Genomic DNA, 19,403 nt, shown 5'->3' on the forward strand with positions numbered 1-19,403 from the left:
AGAAGCCCTCACTGAGCATTTGTTCTGAAGTTCTGGTGTTTCCAGGCCTGGAGCAGGAGGAATAAAGAGTCAGAGGTGAGAAGTAACAGTGTGTGTGTGTGTGTGTGTGTGGGAACCAGGAGAGAGAGGGATGAGGTGAGGCCAGATTATGGAGGCATTGCATATCCCGCTGGCTTTATTTTTGTTGGCAGTGGGCACCCCTTAGGAATTGTGGGCAAGGGTGAGATACAGTTAGCAGAGGCATCAATCCTTCTCCAACCACCAGGAAACCCGGTCTCCCTTCTTGGTGGGAGGGAAAACAAAGGCTCAGAGAGGTGTGGCAGCTCCCCTGGAGGCTCCCAGTAGATTGTTTCCAGCAGCAAAACCAGAAGCTCTCTCCTTCCCAGAGATGGGGCGCTGGCAGCTGCTGACTGCCTTCCCCTCCCTCGTTGCCCTCCCTCCCCTCCAGCAGGAGGGCCTCCTGCCCACTCCCTCCCTTCCACCGTGAGCTCTGCACAGGCCCTCTCCATCATTAGAGCAACCAGTGGGGTTCTGCTGTAATTAAAGGAAGCCAACGGGAGGGAGCAAAGCAGAGCAAGGGGAAAAAACAATCACCAACAAAACATTTTATTTCCCACGCACACTCCCTACAACCCGCGTCTATTGGCTTTCATGGGAACCTGCTTGCTTTAAATACAGCAAAGGGAAACCCCACAGGACGATGTGGGAAAGCCGGCTGTTAGTTACCATCAGGCTGCCAGGGTGGGGATTTACTCCTTTTCCCCCCCCTCCCTACCCTGCATTGGCAAAACCAATCCAATGTTAGTGTTGAAAGAGACCTCTAAGGTCATTTATTGCAAGTTCCTTCCCAAGGCAGCCTGCCCTCCATGCTTTGCCCCTTCCGGACATCATCTCTGACACATTGTTACCTAGCTCCCACACTCTCCAGCTCCCTAATTTGCTGGACCCAAGCTCAGGTAGGGATAGGAAGACACTTTAGGGAACAAACAAACAACCAAACAAAAAACCCAAAAATCTGGCCACCCACGCCTGCTGTCATTTACCGCCTGACTCCGGAAATGTCTAATTAATTCATTTATCCAATTAGCCCCTTGCTCTCTGAAATGCTTTTTCTTGGTTGCTGAGCAACCAGGATAGACTTTCAACACATGCACGCTGCTGGTGAATGAACCAGTAGTTTTTTTTTCACCCTGACACCCCTCGCCCACCCCCTCCCCTTTCTCCTTTTATTTTCCTGATGCACAGTAATGAAGACCATCTCCACCAATCTCCAGCCTTCTCACCTTCCCCAGGCCTCTGGATGTGTTTGCTGCCTGACTTAACACATCTCTGAAGGTAATTTTTATACCAGGCATTTGTCATGGACAAGGAGAATGACAGAATATACAGGTACACAGAGATGCGTTTGCAAAATAACGGAATGAGCCAGGCTCAGGTGGACCCAGGAAAAGCTTTGCTGGTGCCTGGGGGCTGGGGGGAGGGGACCCTGGCCAAGGTTAGGCTCAGAGGCGTTTGGGAAGAGGAGGGGCAGACTCTCTTTAAGGGACCAGGCATAAACAAGGGTAGCTTGACTAGGCTGCGGTTCCATTTGTTTTAAAGTCTGCCCTTCATGGGGAATTGTCATCCGTCCCCAGCCAGGAGTGCACTGTGAGCAGTAAACAGGACAGGGGTTTTAAGGGAGGCTGAAAGGGACAATATCAACCTAGGAGGGCGGGGAAGTGCCTTGAGGAATCATCCTGGAAGTATAACTTGCTCCTATTTCAGGATGTGAAAATGCCATATCCTGCTTCAATGAGTTAGAATGTTAGAACTGGACTTTGAGCCCAAACTTCCACCGTTCCTTGCTTTTACAGATGAGAAAATTGGAGCTTTGGGAGGATAAACAGTTTGCTCATAGCCAGCGTTTGGGTCTCCAGGGTCCCAGGCCTTCTCAGTTGACCACACTGCTTCTGTTTCATCTTATTAAGGGGCCCTTGTCCATAAAATGAGTCACTTGAGTCACTGACACTTACTTTTAAAAGTCAGCTTTTATTTTGGAAGAGCTGAAGCTGGCAGTGAAGATTTGCAGGGCACAAGGGTCTTGGCTTCTGTCTACTGCAGATGCCAGGGCATGTGATTCAGTCCAGTATTCACTGTGAATAGGGGCTGGTCCTCGCCCTCAGGGAGCCCCCACAATACTGGAGGGGATGGACAGTAGAGGGGGAGGGGCTCCTTCTTAGAAGGAAGCATTTAGAGAGGAGGATCTGGGCCATTTGACCTGGACCCAGGTCTTGTGGTTGAAGGGGCTGTGAGGGTAGGGTGGGGGTGGGGCCATTCTACCAAGGGGCAGCCTGGGCCAAGGTCAGGAGGTATGAGAGATTGTGACATGTTTGGGACTGGAGAGTGGGTTAGGAATGGAGGCTTTGGGCCATTTGGCTTTCTGGGATACACAGTGGATGGCTCGGGGCTGCCCATAACGGCATCTGGAAAACGTTGCCTCCTGCTTGCCAGAATAGTAAAAGAGCACAGTTTTCTTATCTCTATGCATGGGTGGGTATGGAAAAGTGTATGTCAGGTTTTCTGGATGGAAATGACTTCCCTTCAAAGTTAGTTCATAAATAACGATGAAGGCCATGAGATACGTACACACTGCACACATATTTAGCTACTGCTGTGGACCAAACTCTCCAGGAGCAGAGTGTTCAGGAAAAGCAGCTGCCTAGAGAAAGAAATAACTATGCACTGTCAAAACCATTGGTACCCAGAGCCTCCTGTGGGACCAAGGGAAACATTTTATTGAGAAGGACCCGTTCCTTGACACTCACCATTGGTGGCACTCACTCAATCTGCAATTTCAGGAGATAGTCAGAGAAGGAACTGGCTGTGGATGATGATCACCCGATCAGGTTCTTCCAGTTAAACAGGAGCTTCTGTACATCTGAGCATTGCGCTTCAGGGTAAAGTTCTCCTTTCTTCAGCCATCCAGCCAAACTCCCCTGATGTCAGGCACTCTTTTTTCATCAAGGCTGGGCTTGCTTTTAGAGAACCTAGAGATGGCAGGCAGCATTGTGGGATGCTCCTTAGTATAAAATCTCCTCTGGGGATTTTCTTAACAAAGTGGTTTGAATTCCTCTAGGAATTAAGCTGGGGGTGGCTATTTTTCTGGCTAAGACTTTTTATAATAAAAGGCATGCTGCACTGAAGGTCCCAGTGGTCTGTCTTTGGGGCAATCAGATGCACACGACAGTCTAAGGCTCTGGTAGGAAAGAGTCTGTGGCCTCAGTAAATATTTGATACACCTGGGGCTTTGATGGATGAAGCCACTGTCTGCTTGGGTCTTCCTAGACCAGAAGGTGGAGTCTCCGGTAGCCATTGCCTCTTGTTCGTTCCTTTGATTTTCTTTGGTGAAAAATGACTCTTGTCTTGGTGAGGTCTGTTAAATCCGTTCTTTTCCAAATGGGGCTGTTGGTGTATGGAGGGGATTGGAACTTTCTCTCCCTCTGGTCAGCCCTCGCCATCCCTTGGGTGATTCGGTTTCCCATTTTCTGGGATGTGTCCACAGGGTTTGTCTCCCACCCCACCCCCCACCTTATATAAGGGGGTAGGGTGCATCTGGCGCCAGATTTCATTCAACCCTGTAACAATCCCCCCTTTATGACATCATTGCTTGTCACCATGGAAACATCCCCCGAGTCACAGAGACTGGATTGTGGCATCATAGCATCAGGCAGGAGGAGGGAGAGAGGAGAGAAGAGGAATGAGACTGCCCAGGGGGATGAAATTCCAACAAAATACCATTTGGTGGCAGGAATGTAGGATTTTTCTGTTTGGATCCTTGAATGGAGAGTCTGACCATGGCTTGCCAGAATAAACCTCACCTAAGAGAAGGAGGACGAGTGGTTACGGAATGTGGGTTCTGGCCTCTTTGTTCTTGCTGAGTATTAGGGAAAATACTTTTAATGAGACCTATCCTAGATTTTATACGTATTTCTCATTTGATTCTCATAAAATGTTCATGAACTATTAGAGCAGAGAGGTTAAATAACCTCCCTAAGGTTACAAAGCTGGAAAAGGCAGAGCTGAGAGTTGGAGGTAGGAGCCGTAGTCTGTGCCCTCACGTGGCTTACAGTTTTGTGTGTGTACACAGACAGTTATTAAGCAAATAAAATATAGTTAAGATTGTGGTAGATATGGAGAGAGTAAACATGGTGCTTCAGTGAGGAGGCATTGGAGAGTGAGTGGGAACTGACTTTTGTGTATTATTAAATTTGGGACACGGCTCTGCATCTAGTTGTGTGTGCTTAAACACACAACGCACTGTGCTCATAGAGGCTCTGACCTGCCTGAGCTTGTCTGCTGGGCCCTGTGACTGTGACCCTCTTCCCTAGCTGCTTTCCTGTGCCTGTACCCTGCTTCTCCATTTGTCTGCTCCCTTTTTCTGACATATTCCTGCCAGTCCTCCTCCCTTGATCCTGTTTTTTCCTACCAATCCCCCCTCCTTCTCTCTCTCTGGACTGTAAACTCCTCAAGAGAGAGAAGATACTCTCATCTGGTATAAAACATCCTTGGTTTGCCCAAGAAGGCTAGAAGATCTGTTGCAAAAATTAATGCAGTGGCTCGTTTTATAGGAAAAAATAATTGGCTAGATTTCATACCGTTAAAAAATATTCTTATAGACTTATCAGATTTTGGCTCCTAAATAAACGAATAAGTAACAAGTGTGCATTAGGAGAGAATTCCCCACACAAGTGAAATGACCAGTCATGTTTAGTTGAGTAGCTTGTTTGCTGTTGTTGGTGTGGTTCATGCTGATTGTGATTTCCTATTGTATTTATGTGGTCCAACAACATTTTCTGTTAGGAGAATTGGTCCTAGTGTGTAAGATGGTGGCAGGTAACTTAATGCTCTTCAGGTTTCTATGAGCTGTAGGTGCTGTGCCATGGGCCACCTCTGGGCATTCCTATCCTTGTGCCTCACTTGGGCAATAGATGGGTCTAGCGAAGCCTACTGCTCTTCATTTGTGCCACCTTGCCGAGCTTTTAGGAGTATTTGCTGCTTGAGTTCAGTTCTCATCATTGCTTTCCTAGGATATAGGGTAGACAAGTCCCTACTTGGCTTCCGAAGTCCAGGTTACCCATCTCAGGTGAGCATCATACTGATTGGAGCTCTGCTATTATACTTTACTGTGACAGGTGTGTGTGTGTGTGTGTGTGTGTGTGTGTGTGTGTGTGAGTGAGAGAGTGTGAGCGTGTGCGCGCATGTGCGTGTGCATGTGGTATGCATGTGTGTGCACACAGGTACAGTTCTTAATTAGTAAACCATATTAAATGCACTTACAATCTAAGCTTGTTCTTTCTAGGACCTAGAGTGTCTCAATCTGACTGATAAGGGGGCCGTTTATTGATTGCATCAGGACCATTTATGACTGGCACATTACAGAACTAGTAAGTGGCTTATTTTTTTAAGGGATGCATGAGGAGTCATATAATGAATTAGTTAAAACCCCAGGCTTAGGAGTGAGATAGAGACGGTTTTGGATCCTGGTTGGGCCTCTTACTTGCTAACTGATCTTGAGCAATTGACTTAGATTCTCTAGTTGTAAATGCCTGCATTTACAAAATGGGCATGAATCTTAGATTCATCATGGCATGGATGTTTAGATTCACTGAGATACACCTGTAAAGTCTTTTTTTTAAATACAAAATTTATTGTCAAATTGGTTTCCATACAACACCCAGTGCTCATTCCAACAGGTGCCCTCCTTAATACCCATCACCCACCCCCCATTCCCTCCCACCCCCCATCAACCCTCAATTTGTTCTCAGTTTTTAAGAGTCTCTTATGTTTTGGATCCCTCCCTCTCTAACCTTTTTTTTTTTTTTTTTTAACACCTGTAAAGTCTTAACCACGTGCCTATCTTGTCAAAGTTAACTATAATTTAGTGGGTTAAATGTACTGTTTGTATTTCCTCCAATAATTTGTTAACACTTTTTGAACTCAGTGCAAAACTTTGACTATACCCTAGATCACATCTAGGTGTTTCAAAGTTTGAATTAGAAGGATCAAGATAATTGGCATTTTTATTCATCATTTGCAGTCTCCATAGGTGAAAAGGACCCAGGAAGTGTAACTCCTAGCATAGAACTGATTTCTGAGAACTGTCTCAAGTACTGGAGATGGTTTCCCAAGTGTGGCCTTGACCTTATGGCTATAAGAGCAAATTAAACAGGTGTGGTCCTCTGCCTCCAAGAGCAAAGGGTTCTCTTCACACGGTACTACCAGAGGGGAGATTCAGTCAGATGTGTATGTGAATTGACAGGCACACAGGGACCAGGTGAGGGAGGTTACTCTGACCTTTAGGAATTCAGTTCATATTTCTGTATCCTCAGATATAAAAGTGCAGAAGGTAGGGGCTACTAGATACTTTTCTCCCCATGTGTTTATTGATGTGTAAAATACATGCACTGAGTACACAGTCTTTTTTTTAACGTTTATTTATTTTTGAGAGACAGAGACAGAACATGAGTGGGCGAGGAGCAGAGAGAGAGGGAGACATAGGATCTGATGCAGGCTCCAGGCTCTGAGCTGTCAGCACAGAGCCTGATGTGGGGCTCAAACTCATGAGCCATGAGATCGGGACCTGAGCCGAAGTCAGATGCTTAACCAACTGAGCCACCCAGGCGCCCCACGAGTCCACAGATTTTCATCTCATTTTTTACATATGAGTACGCGGATGTCACTCCACCACATAAATGAGGTCAAGCTGTAGAACTATGTATTCATTGCATTCCAGAAAGCTCCTTCATTACCCCTTCACATTGTATGGCCTTTCTCCCTGGAAGTAATCAATATTTTGATTTCTATCAAATTTTGCCTGTTCTTGAAACTCACATAAATGGAATAATACAGCGTTGTAGGCAGCTTCTTAGATGGCTCCCAACAATCTCTGCCTCCTGATACCCATGCGCTTGTATAATATCTTCCCTTTGGATGTGGACTGGCCTGTGTAACCTGCTTCTAATGAATAAGGTATGATAGACATGATGGAATATCGCTTCCATGATTAGGTTACAAAAGACTCTAACTTGAATTTTCCTTACATTCTCTCTGGTCCTTCTCTGGCTCTTGTTCTGGTGAAGCAAGTTGCCATGTTGGGAGGTGCCTTCTGGGGAACATCTGGTGAACTGAGGCCTTTGGCCCGACAACCATATGGGTGATCCTGGAAGCAAATCTTCCCCTGGCTAAGCCTTGAGATCACTGTAGTCTGGCTGACACCTTGATCAGAGCCTTGGGAGCCACCCTGAGCTGGAGGACTCAGCTAAGGTGCACCAGAATTCCTGACCCACAGAAATGGTTGAGACAATAAATGTCTCTTGTTTTAAGCCACTAAGTGTTGGTGTAATTCAATAGTAATAGACAACTAATATGTATAGTATGTTCTGTTTTGTGTCTGGCCTTTTTCACTGAAGTCTATGTGAGATCTATCCCTAGTGATACAAGTATATTGATATTTAGCTATATTGATGTATATAGCTTCAGTTTGCTTTCTTTTATTTCTGTAAAGTATTACAGTGTAGGAATATACCCAAATTATTCATCCATTCTAAAGTTTGGGATATCTGGATTGTTTCAGTTTTTGGCTACATCACAACTTTTTTTACATTTTGTGTGTGTGTGTGGCTATATTCTCTACTTCCTCTTGATATATATCCAAGGGTAGAATAACTGGATCATAACATAGACTTTAGTAGATACTTCCAATTTTTCAAATGGTTACACTGATTACACTCCCTCTAGCAATGTATGATACTTACCGCTTTGCCACTTCCTTGCCAAGGCCTGATATTTGTAATTAAAAAAAATTATTTTAGCCATTCTGGTGGATGTGTAGTGGTATATGCCATGTGGATTTTAATCTGATGACTATGGATGTTGACCATTTTTCATGTTTAGTGGTCATTTGGATATGATCTTTAGTGAAACACCTATTCAGATATTTCGCCCATTTTATATTACCTGTTTTTCACGTGGATTTGTAGGAGTTCTTTATATTCTGGATTAAAGTGCTTTGCTATATTTATTATTGAGACCTTTTTCCAGTTTGTGGCTTGCTTTGTTATTAATGGGATGCTCTTAATTTTAATGAAGTTAAATTTTTCAGTTTTTTCTTTTAAGGTTATAAAATCTTTGCTCATTCCTGTGTCAGGAAGATGCTTTCCTATGTTTTCTTCAGACATGCTTTGTTTTACGTTTTACATTTAGGCCAGTGATTCACCTGGAATTTCTTTTTTTGTGTGTGCTGAGTGTCTGATGTGAAGAAGGGGGTCAAATTTATTTCCTTTTCTCATATGTAACTCCAAATGACCCATTGTCATTCACTGAAAGCGTATGTTTATTGCAAATCAGGGGTCTTGTGTATGGCAGGTTTTGAGTTCTCTATTTGGTTCCATTTTTTTTTTTTTTTTCTGCTATCCTAACACCGGTGCTACCTGTCTTCATACTATAGCTTTATAATCTGTTTTATTATTTGGTAATTTAAGTTCATCAGCTTTTTGTGTTTTCTTCATGACTGTCTTGGCTCTTGGCCCTTTACATTATATGTATATGTAAAATCCATATATGTTTTAGAATCAGCTTGCCAATTTTCATACAAAAAAAAAGCCTGCTAGGATTTTTGGCTAGGATTACATTATATCAATGATCGGTTTGGAGAATATTGACACCAGTTTTTCTTAATTTATTTCAGCAGTGTACCACAATTTTTAGTGGAAAGATTTTAGAAATCTTTTAATATGTTCATTTCTAGGAGTTTGATGCTTTTTTGATGCTATTTTAAGTGAAATTTTCAAAAGTTAATTTTCTAATTGTTTGATGCTAGTATTATGTTAGGTTCTTCTAAATTTTCTTTGCATACTGTCATATCATCTATGAATAATGAAAGGATGTTTTCTTTCTTTTATTTGTACCTTTTATTTCATTTTCTTGCCTTATTACACAGGTTATAGCCTCCCTACAGTGTTGAGTGGAAGCAATGAGGGCAGACATCTTTTGCTTGTTCCTGAGTTTGGTGGAAAACATTTAATAGTTCACAGTGAATCATCATGTTTGCTGTAGGTGGTTATAGATATCTTTACCAGGTTAGGGATAAAAGTCTCTTTTTCAAGTCTGACATTTGATGATTATCTCTGATTGTATGGAAAAAGTAAAACCTAATCTATAGGAGGGAGGAATAATGATGAAAACATGAGTAAGAATCAGAGAGGCAAGAGAGAGAAGGAGATGAAGTATGCTAAGAAAAGAATACAAGAGGAATTTCCTAAGTGCTTCCTATGTTTCGGGCACCCTGAGAGCTGAGGTAGGTTGTGATCAATAGGTCACATGGCTAATGAGGGCTGGAGGTTGGGTGAGAACCCAGGTCTTCCGGAACCAGGGCTTATTCTTTCTGCTGTACTCAGAGGGAGAGTAAATAAAGGAAGACCTGAAAGGAAGGGAGCATCTATTGTAAAGTCCTCTTATGGATTTTAGGACCCCGTTCTTTCCTATGTCTCCCCATCTCTTGTTTCTTTCTTCCTGTCTCTTTTTCAATCTCTGTTTCTAATTCAGTCATAATCTTAACCATGGACTCGAGCTCAGTCTCATGATGCTCTCCACAGGGGGGAATGGTGGTAGGTGTCTTCTTTCTCCTTCTATCCAGATCATATGAGGCTTCTCTGCTGTGGGCCACCTCTTATTTTAATTCAGTTTTTACATAATGCCGGTTGACACGGTCAGTCAGATCACAATGGCTAGGGAATGAGATTAATGGGCATGGTCGGTGCCTCCTTGGTGTCTTGGTGTCCATGCTCTGCAAATAATGACCAGTCAACAGTCACTGGTCCACATGGAATAAGAGGGATGAGCAAGCTTCAGCCTGGAGTGAAGGGTGCACCCACCACTCCTCACCCTAGACAAGCCCAACGTTTTGTGGTGACAAGCCAAGCTTATCTGTGGCAACTAAGGCCTCTATCCTGGACCAGGCCTAGGTGTGTTTGCAAGCCTTGCTGCTGCCGTGCTGCCTGAGCTTTCCACAGCTGGCTCCGTTCTCCTGTCGGTTTTGCTTCCTCTTTTGCAAAGTCTATCCTGAGGCTATTGTTTGGTTTTCTAGTCCTGACTGAATTAAGATGGTTCCATTTAAGGTGAAAACAATATAAAACAACCACAAAAAAAGCGCCAAAGAATAAACCGAATAAAGAAGTATTTTTTAGTCTTTGAAAGATGAATGCAAATGTGTTTTTGCAGTGTTTTAATACATTCGAGATGCTTCCCTAACATTAGCCAATCTATCATAGCCTGCCCGGGAACCTGGTGTATTTATTATATTGCAGGAAAGTTTTTTTGAGGAAGAGGCTGAAGGGTAGGGTGAGAAGGTGCCTGCCTGAAGGCCCATGAGTCATCAGATTCATTACTGAAGCATTAAACTACCTGCTGGTCCCTAGGACTGACCCTTGGAGGGGTGGTTGAGGGAGCGAGGTGTGGTGGGAATGAGGTCATTATCTGACATTTTCCTGTTGTTCTGTACAGGCAGTAACCTTTATCCCACCCCAGGACTACAGCTCATGTCCTCTGAGTATGACCTTCTGGAGAAGTATGGATGAGTCAGCACTATCCAATCCCCATTCCTGGAGACAAAGCATTCAGTATGTGTGTGTGTGTGTGTGTGTGTGTGTGTGCGTGCATATGTGTGCGCATGTGCATGTTTAGCAAAGAGGACCATTGAAATTGCTTGCAGCTCTGAGATTTTCTAACTTTTTCTGTTGTATGCAACATTTTAAAGTAGGAGGGGTGCTGTGTGACCAGACATTTGTTTAAAGCAGTAGGCAGTCTTAGTTCCTAGTAACATTCTAGTAGTGATGTAATTGATGTCACTTGTAGACACATGTGCCTGGTCTTAGAAAAACGTGAGGATGCCAAAATTAAATTCCTTAACTGGGCATTGATAGACCCCCTTGAGCATACTTTGAGAATCAACAAGGATGGGTCTCAACATTTCACGTCTTCCTACGTTCTGACCTCAGGTGGCCTTCCGGATAGTGCTGCATGACCGTGGCATGCTTAATAGTAATGGTACTTTAGTAATAGTGGACCCTGTTGAAGTAAGGTGACTCTGTTATGTGGGGTTGACTAGTTGGGTTGACTAGATCTGGTCCACACTAGTGACTTTCAGAGGCCAAGTTCAGACCTGCAGAAGCAGCTGTTAATGAGTTCATACGTGTAAAGTGCTTGGCTGTATCTGGCACATAGTAAGCCCTCCATCAGTGTTAGTGAACGTGAATGCTATTGCTGAAAAAGAGGTGATGATTAACAGCCATCGGGACCTGGTAAAAGTAGGGTAGAGTCAGTGCTTGGGGACAAGAGCACTATTTAGGATGAGAGAGAGTATTCAGTGCTGGAGAGTACAGGAGACTTAGTGCTTTACCTGCCTCTGACCCTTCTGCTGGGTTCAACCTAGTTGGGTCACGTGTGCTCTGGAGTTGTGCCTCCCACAGCCTCCTGAGGGCAGGGACCATGTCTACCTCAGCAGTCTCTAGCCTGGAGCGTGTGCTCAAAAATATGTTGTTGAAAAAATGGGTGATGCGCTCAAAACGCTTCGACAGTGAGCTGTGGTGTTTCCCTAAGTTTATATTCTCTGAACTAACAGCATCGTGCCCACAGTGAGGTCCTGCTCTGCTCTCCCGCCGAGGGCACAGCTGCACTGGGTACCCTCAGGTCTGGGGGCTCAAGACAAATCAGATTATCTTTCCCTGAGAGACCAAGCCAGGGAAGGACATTGGAACCCTACTGTAAAATAAACTATTAAAAAAGATAGGTTCGTTTAGCCTGGAGAAGAGAAACCTGGGGGTCCAGAGCTCTTAGTATTTGAAGAGCTTCTGGGAAGAAGAAGGCAAGAATTGTTCCTTATAGCCTTCTGGATAAAAGTTTGATGGGAGATGAGAAATTGCAGAAGCTGTTTTTGTTGTGCTGTAAGGAGGGACTTTACCCTGGGGAGAAGTGGTTAGCAGAGTCTCAGGGGAGCTTTTTAGGTGGCTGTCCTGGGGTGTGCAGAGGACTTTGGAATCCACCTTCAGACTTCCTTCCAAAGTAGAAGTTAAATGGGATGAGAACAGGCTTCTCTTGCTTGTGGAGAAGTGAAAGCTGTTGAGGCAGTCAGGGTTGGTGAGAACCTTATCCATCTTGAACGAGAAATGAAGGAACCCACCATTTCCTGAGCACTGTCTCTGTATCAGGAGCGTTGCTGGGTGCTTTCTTTACCAGACTTACTTGTCTTGGAACACATTAAGGTGAGTAGTAGAGAAGGAAGCACTCAGGTGGAGTCAGTTGGCCAAGGCTCACATCCTTTCCAGTCATCTCCTGGGACCCTGTGCTGTCATGTTGATACTTTTTTAATACCACACCCACTTTTTCCTCATCTAAATAAATGATTTGCAGGTAGAACAGACCTGCTTCAAACTCTTCTGGAACTTTCTTCAGGGGCTTGGATGGGTTTTTGCCTTGTCAGCCAAGACTTTCCTCTTTCCTGCGGAGTCCTTGCCCAAGGCTCTCAATTGAAGTGTCCCATTTCTCCCCCTTCCCCTTGGTGGAGAGTTCCAGAAAGCTTTCTGTTGACCTTCCTTTAATTGCTAATAATTATTCAATTTTATGTAGCCCAGAGTGATAAATATTCATGAATAGCACAGTGCATCAGGATCCAACACTTTAAGCTATTGTGTTTTTTTAATTAAACTGAAACATGGAATTAAATGCAATAAAAGGGGAAAAAAAAAAGGGAGAGCATATGTACGTATCTATTTCAGTCCTGCTGTGGGACTGTGTGGGAGGCAGATTGGAAGCTTTGACCTGGATGTTGTGATGTTCTGTCTTAGAGTTTCTAAAGGAGACACCTAAAATATCTGGACCTGGCCAGGTTCATTCATTCATTCACACATTTTTTTCATTAATTCACTCAGCACATATTTACTACCATGAGCCCTCACAGTGCCTCTCAGTGGGCTACAAATAGACTAGAACAGGACCTAAGGAGCTCACGATTTAGTCCTGGAAGAGATAGGCACACAAATCAGCCATGCCGGAACTGCTTGGTGAGCATAGGTAAAGCACGAAATAGAGTGTTCCCAGAGGAGCAGAGGGTAACTTCCCCGGGCGGTTGATAAAGTGGCATAGGGGTGGCGTAAGCCCCGTCAGGACTTATTAGTTGGTCCCGTGTACGATGCTTCTTTCTTCAGCCCACTGAGTCTCATCTCCCTTTCCCTAGAGAGTCTGTGGAGGCTGTGGACTCACAGTCCAAGAAGTCCAAGAAGTTGGACTGCTTGGGCTCATCTCAGCTCTGATGCTTACAGTGGGTGAACATGACCCAGTGCAATGTTAAACAGCCCTGAGCCTCAGTTTTCTTATCTGTGATATGGGGATTATCACAGAACCTACCTCACAGGGCTGTGGTAAGGGCTACACTAGCCGATGCGTGTGAGGTTTCCAGAATGGTGCCTGGCGCACAGAATGTGCTCAACTATAGACGTGCCAGCCACCATTGCTGTTTGCTCTGAGGCCTTAGTCCATGAATTCTTGTGGCTTCTCTCCTGCTGTGGACTTCTCGGTTCTCTAGAGACCTCTTGTGAGGTTTGGCTCCATGAGGAGGCAGGCAAACGGCAGGTGAGCTATTGTTGAGAGTTCCAGAATACTGCTGAGAGCTGGCCTCGGGAGCCAGCGAGAGGAAGACAAAGGCAGGGCCTTAACAAATACCTTCCAGAAGGCCCCCTCAGAGATGGGGCGGGAGCCTGGGTTGGGCACCTTGGGGAGCAGAGAGCAGGAGGGACAGCGGGAGGGGAAAATAGCACACCTTCCCGTGAATGCCACCTTGGATCCCTGCGCTCTGTGGGGAGGAAGACGCACTCACATGTGGGTGTAACACATGCTGTACTCCGTGGGTCGTGTTTTCCTGCTTTAAAATGGGAAATGTGAGTTATTTATTTGTAGCACATGCATGGTGAGATGCTCATGAACCAGCCTGGGGATGTTCTCCAAGTAAACAAACCCACTTTCTGGAGAGGCGGTTTCTTTTTACAGCCCCAGAGATAAAGTAGCCCCAGAAAGTGCACCACTGCCAGTTTCTAGCACCTCGACGTCCCTTCCTGGCTCCGAGAGGCCCATCTCTGCCATCCTCCCCCACCCCCGCCTGCAGCGTCAGCCCTCCCACTGAGTACCACCCAGCTTGCCTTTTTGTGTCAGTTCATACTGTAGCTGTTTCAAGTCAGAGGTGGATGGGGTTGCCAAGTGGAAGAGGTTGTGGCCATGAGGAAAAGGCCCTGGGGTCACTGTCTGATAGGATGACCCATTAGGGTTGATTTTGTTTCCGAGCCTTGGTTTAAACACGAGCTCTGTGTGGTTTTTAATACACCACCGGCCCTCTCTGAGCCTAGTTTCTTCATCCATAATGATAGGATTGATCAGAATGTAAAGGCAGAGTCCTTACTGTAACCATCCAGGCCTCATGATTGGCCCTTGTCACTATGCTCACCTTACCTCTTGCTTGCTCCCCTGGTTTACTCGGTCCAGCTGCACTGGCATCTCTGTTTCCCCATAGATCCCAAATGCTCCTGCCTCAGGACCTTTGCATGGACTTCTCTCTCTCTCTCTCTCTCTCTCTCTCTCTCTCTGAAATGCTCTGTCCCTACCTAGCTGCATGTTTCATTTTCTCACCTCCTTCTGAAAGGAGATGAGAATTTTTTTTTTTTTTTTTTACTGAAAATTGCCTTTGTGTGAGGCCTGCCTTTGGCCCCCAATTTACAATTGTGTATCTCTCCTCACATTCACCTTCTTTCCCTGCTTTCGTTTTCCTCAGGAACCCTCTTGCATATTACCCATTTTAGTACTGCCTGTTACTTATTGGCTCTCCCTCCCATGGGCATGCAGGCTCCACAAGGACAGAGCATTGGTCCATTTTGTTTCCACCTCCCACATGGTGCAGCCTGTGGTGGGGAGTGTGACAGAGATGGGGAAACTCAGCAAAGCAAGGTGGTGGAGACACTTTGTGATCGCAAGCTTTCTGGTTCTTTATCTCCTGAACTGTGAGAAGAGACGGCCTCCCCAGAAAGCAGTTTGTTTACTTGGAAAACAATCTGCATGCTGATTCTGCTCGGTGCCTAATAGATACTTGCTGAAGGAAAGAATACAAGGCCAAGCCTGGGGCCGCATGGCCTGGACTGCTCCTCTTATCAGCTCTGTGAACCTGAGCCAGCTCCTTAGACTCAGTGACTTTAGTTTCCTTCTTTTTCAAAAGGGGGTAAATGTGTAACTACCTTGTGGGGTTGTTGGGAGCTGTCCACGCAAGGCTGAAGAAAGCCTGCATCTTGGAGGTGCTCAGCAGGTTAGCTTTTATTTTTAAAAGTGCTTTTAGTTCTCATACTCTACTTACGGACAGAGGGTTAAGGATCTTGGGTTGAGCCCTCAAGAAATGACTCCCATAGGCACTAATATGGTTCGTGCATCCTGCCTCTGATGCTGCCTGAGAGGAGGGTGGGGGCTGCTGGACAGATTGTAGGGGGTGCAACTTCATCCAGTGCTTTCATGTTGCTAAAGTCTTAGGAGACTGGACAGCGAGGCAGAGGAGAATTCTAAATTGACCCCTGGTTAGGAAATTCAGATGCCCTGGGTTCAGTACCCGGAGGGAGGTTGGGATGAAGGGACCTGGCTCTGGGCCCTGAAGCAAGCTGGGTGCCAATCTTGAGGGTGGATGCAGGCAGCTTCTGGTCTTCTCTCCTCTCCAGATCTTGCTTAGTCTTGGCCCAGGATCTTACCTATTCAGATCCTCCCTGGCATCACCACCAGCCTGGGGGTCACTGGCTTTTAGCCAGTATTCCAGGGAATCTGCTTACCCAGGACATCTAAGCATGCTTCAGCTCAGGTCCTTACAGAGCTCAGAGGAAGACCCCGAAGGTCCCAGTGGTAGGGACAGTAACTCTCACCCTGCCCACCACATTCCCCGCAGTAGACTAGTCAAATCAAGGTGACCTTGGAGCTGAGTCTTGAAGGGTTCAGAAAGCTGAGGAAGTCTTGGAAAGAGAAAGCCTTTCTTGTTTGGGCATAGTCATCAAATAGGAAGCGTAAGTTTGGGCTTCTGTTTGCCCCTTGGTCTTAGAGACAGCATGTACTTCTAAGGGTGAGAGTGCCTGAGAGTCTCCGTGCCTTTCCTTCAGAAATAACAGATGCTTAGAAGGGAGCCCCAATTGTCTGACCCCTGCTGGCCCTCCCACTTGCTTGTTTATGGAGAAATAGAAGAGAAGAGGCCAGCCAAGACCTACCTGGTGCTTCAGGGAAGCTTCCAGGATGATTTTGCTCCCAACATGAAGCCCTGAGGACAGGATGCCTGAAAATGGGAGAGAAAGGTATTTTTATTCTTTTGCCTTGGTGCTGTTGTGATGGCTCCTTGTATTTACGCTGTGGGTAACTTTTGGTGCCAGCTGATGTTTACTGCCTGACTCTTATCCCAGCCAAACCATCCAAGCTGGGAAGAGATGGGGAAGCCAGTTATATAAGACTGGTAATTCTGGGGTGGATTAGCCCTGGGATTCACAGGGTCTGGCTCAGCGCCCGGCAAGGCCTGGGATGGGCCTACCTCAGTCAGCTTGGCTGCCATAAGAGATACTGTAGGCTCGGAGTCCTGGGCCCCGTGCATTGGCACAGACTGCCGTGTGGCAGAGTGGCACAGTGGTCCCTCACTAGACTTTAGAGCTGGTCAGCCCCGCTCGATGCTAGCTGCTTGTGGGACCTCTGGACAGCCTTGGACTCACTCTGCTGCTCGGGCAGCTCATCTGTAAAATGGGGATGATGGTAATGATGCTTATCGTAGGAGGTTTTTGTGGAGATTCAGTGGGCCATTCCACGAACATACACAGCACCAGGCATTTGTTTGGAGAGTAACTCAGGAAATGTTGGTGTTGATGAGTAGAGAGGTGGGCAGTGAATGGATAGTGGTCGTGCCGTGAGAGGCCAGCTGTGGAGGAGGACCACACTGAGTGTTGCAGGAATGCGGAGGCAGCACACAGCCTGTGTCTGCGAGGCAGAGAGAAAGGGAGCCACAACTCGAGTCCAAGTGTGGGCGCACTGGTCATCCCTGGTGTCACCTTTGATAACAAGTCTGCTGCTCCCTGGCCCCAAGGGAATCCTTTTTAGTGGCAGAGGCTGTGAGGGCCATCCACCAGTGCCTTTCTTGAGTGAGATCACAGGGCCGTGGGCCTTTAATGCACCCTCCCTGCCCAGCCAGGATGGGGAGGCAGCAGCTGCAAGGGTCACCTGCACCTGGCATCCTGCACATCCAGACCCAGGAGACATTCTTCCTTCTGTTTGACCTGCATGTTCTGAGCCCCTGGGCCCAACACTGTTCCCCCAGTTTATTGGAATTCCTTACCTGCTGACTCCATCCCTGGCCCACCCTCCCCACCTCTGCGCCCTCACAAAACTTATAAATGCCTAGAAAGAAGACATGACTACATGCAAGGTTGTTTTTTTTTTTTTTTTTTAAATAGGGGGCACATTGACTTTTTGGGCAAAGAAATTCTTTCTGGTGCTGACTGTCATGAGCACTGAAGGACTTAGCACCCCTGCTCCCAGCCGGCATCACTGGCATTGTCCCCACCCTCTTCCAGATGTCCTCGGGGGCTGGCACCTGTCCCATTGAGACCTGCGAGAGCTGAGGTGGCATGGATGTTTGCTTCTCCTCTTGTGGGTTTCTTTGCTGACTCTGCTTTCTCTTTGGGGTTGGCTGACCCCCCTCCTGACACTTTACTCCTCATTGCCTGGTGGCGGTGAGGTCCTACAGCGCTGGTGGGGGTGGGTAGGCAGTCCTGGGGAGAAGCACAGCTGTGGCAGCGGAGTGAATGCAGACGGAATGAAAGTGGGCAAGCACAGGTTGGCCCGTGGCACAGGGTGTCCCTGGAGGGGCGTCTGGCTCTGATTCTCTTGCAGACCCTGCTTGTCAGCTTGTCTGTGGTGAGAGGAGGTCAGGGAGGAGGGCACTGTGTCTCTGGAAGTGAAGCTCTGAGCAGGGGTCTGGCATTCCCTGAGGCAACAGGGACTCTGTAGGAGTGCTCTCCAGGTCTCAGTTTTGTGGGGGAAGGCATCTCCCGGGAAGGGGCGACAGGACCAGCGGTGACCAGCTTGGGGCTGGGGTGGGGAGGCACAGGAACTGCCAGTTGCCGCAGACTCAGGCTGCAGAAACATCTGCCTTACTCACCCCTGCAGCCAGCGTTCTGGGCAGATAAAGTGATGAATAACCGATCGTCGTGAGCTCTAGAACACCCACACTCAGTAAACTACAGAGATGAAAATCTGGGGTCTCCATGGGGCTGGCTCTACTCTGGTATAACAAGCCTGGAAGGTTCAGGAACCTTGGGAGGGAGCCCAATGAATTCAGAATGCCACACCACTCTTCCTTTGACCTGTTTTCCTGCCTCCCTTTCACCCTCCCTACCATTTCCTAGGTATTCTGTTCCCATCCCTCTTCCTTTCTCCTTGTGTTTAGAACCTTTCGCGTACCTGATGGAAAGGACCCAGGCTCCTGGGACGAGCCCCATGTACTTGGCGGTCTCTCTCAGAACCACAAATCCATCCCTCTCTCAGGCTTTTCATTCATCTATCCACCCACCTACCCACCCTTCTGTCCGTCCGTCCATCCATCCACCCACCCCAACCCTGGTTAACATCCTCCCTCCATCAAGGTGGCCTGTCTTTCCCAGCTGGAGAGTAAGCTCCATCAATCAGAGCATGTAACTGATACTTAAAAATCACCCAACCTGTCTGGCCTGGGGAATGCCACACCACTCTTCCTTCTGACCTGTTTTCCTGCCTGGCTTTCGCCCTCCCTACCATTTCCTAGCTATTCTGTTCCCATCCCTCTTCCTTTCTGGGGAAGTGCTGTTTGAGACACTTAGGAGCCCTCTGGGTCTCTTCCCCTTTCCTGCTGCCTCCAGGTAAGGAGTGGGGCTGAGTGAGTGGAAAAGCCCTTTCTTGATACAAAATGTCACTAGCAACTGAGCTTTTTTTAATGGTGAATATCTGTATTCTCTTTTATGAGACAGCCCCACGTTCAGATGTCTGGGAGAGGTCACACCGAACACAAATACACATTAAGGTATAAATGACTGATGTGAAGTTGTCCTTCGAGTGTGAGGGTGTGCTCAGAGCAGGGGCTGGGAGAGCATGAGGTGTGGCTGGAACCATGCAGGAGTAAGGTACAGGGGTGTGGCTGGAAGGGTACCATGCAGGAGTAAGTACAGGGGTGTGGCTGGAAGGGTACCACGCAGGAGTAAGGTACAGGGGTGTGGCTGGAAGGGTACCACGCAGGAGTAAGTACAGGGGTGTGGCTGGAAGGGTACCATGCAGGAGTAAGGTACAGG

At 46.8% G+C, this 19,403-nt stretch overlaps 1 protein-coding gene across 1 annotated transcript in view; it reads left to right on the plus strand.

Moving 5' to 3' along the window:
- Positions 1-3,654: 3,654 nt before the first annotated feature.
- The window catches only part of LOC125933155 (VPS10 domain-containing receptor SorCS3-like), a 355,261-nt gene continuing 339,512 nt past the window's right edge, over positions 3,655-19,403 (plus strand). The window contains exons 1-2 of the mRNA XM_049646011.1: positions 3,655-3,791; positions 5,369-5,423. Of these exons, the coding sequence (XP_049501968.1) occupies positions 3,655-3,791; positions 5,369-5,423 (192 nt within the window). The remainder of the gene's footprint in view (positions 3,792-5,368; positions 5,424-19,403) is intronic.

Source organism: Panthera uncia, chromosome D2 (genome assembly GCF_023721935.1).
Source record: "Panthera uncia isolate 11264 chromosome D2, Puncia_PCG_1.0, whole genome shotgun sequence".
Lineage (NCBI taxonomy): Eukaryota > Metazoa > Chordata > Mammalia > Carnivora > Felidae > Panthera > Panthera uncia.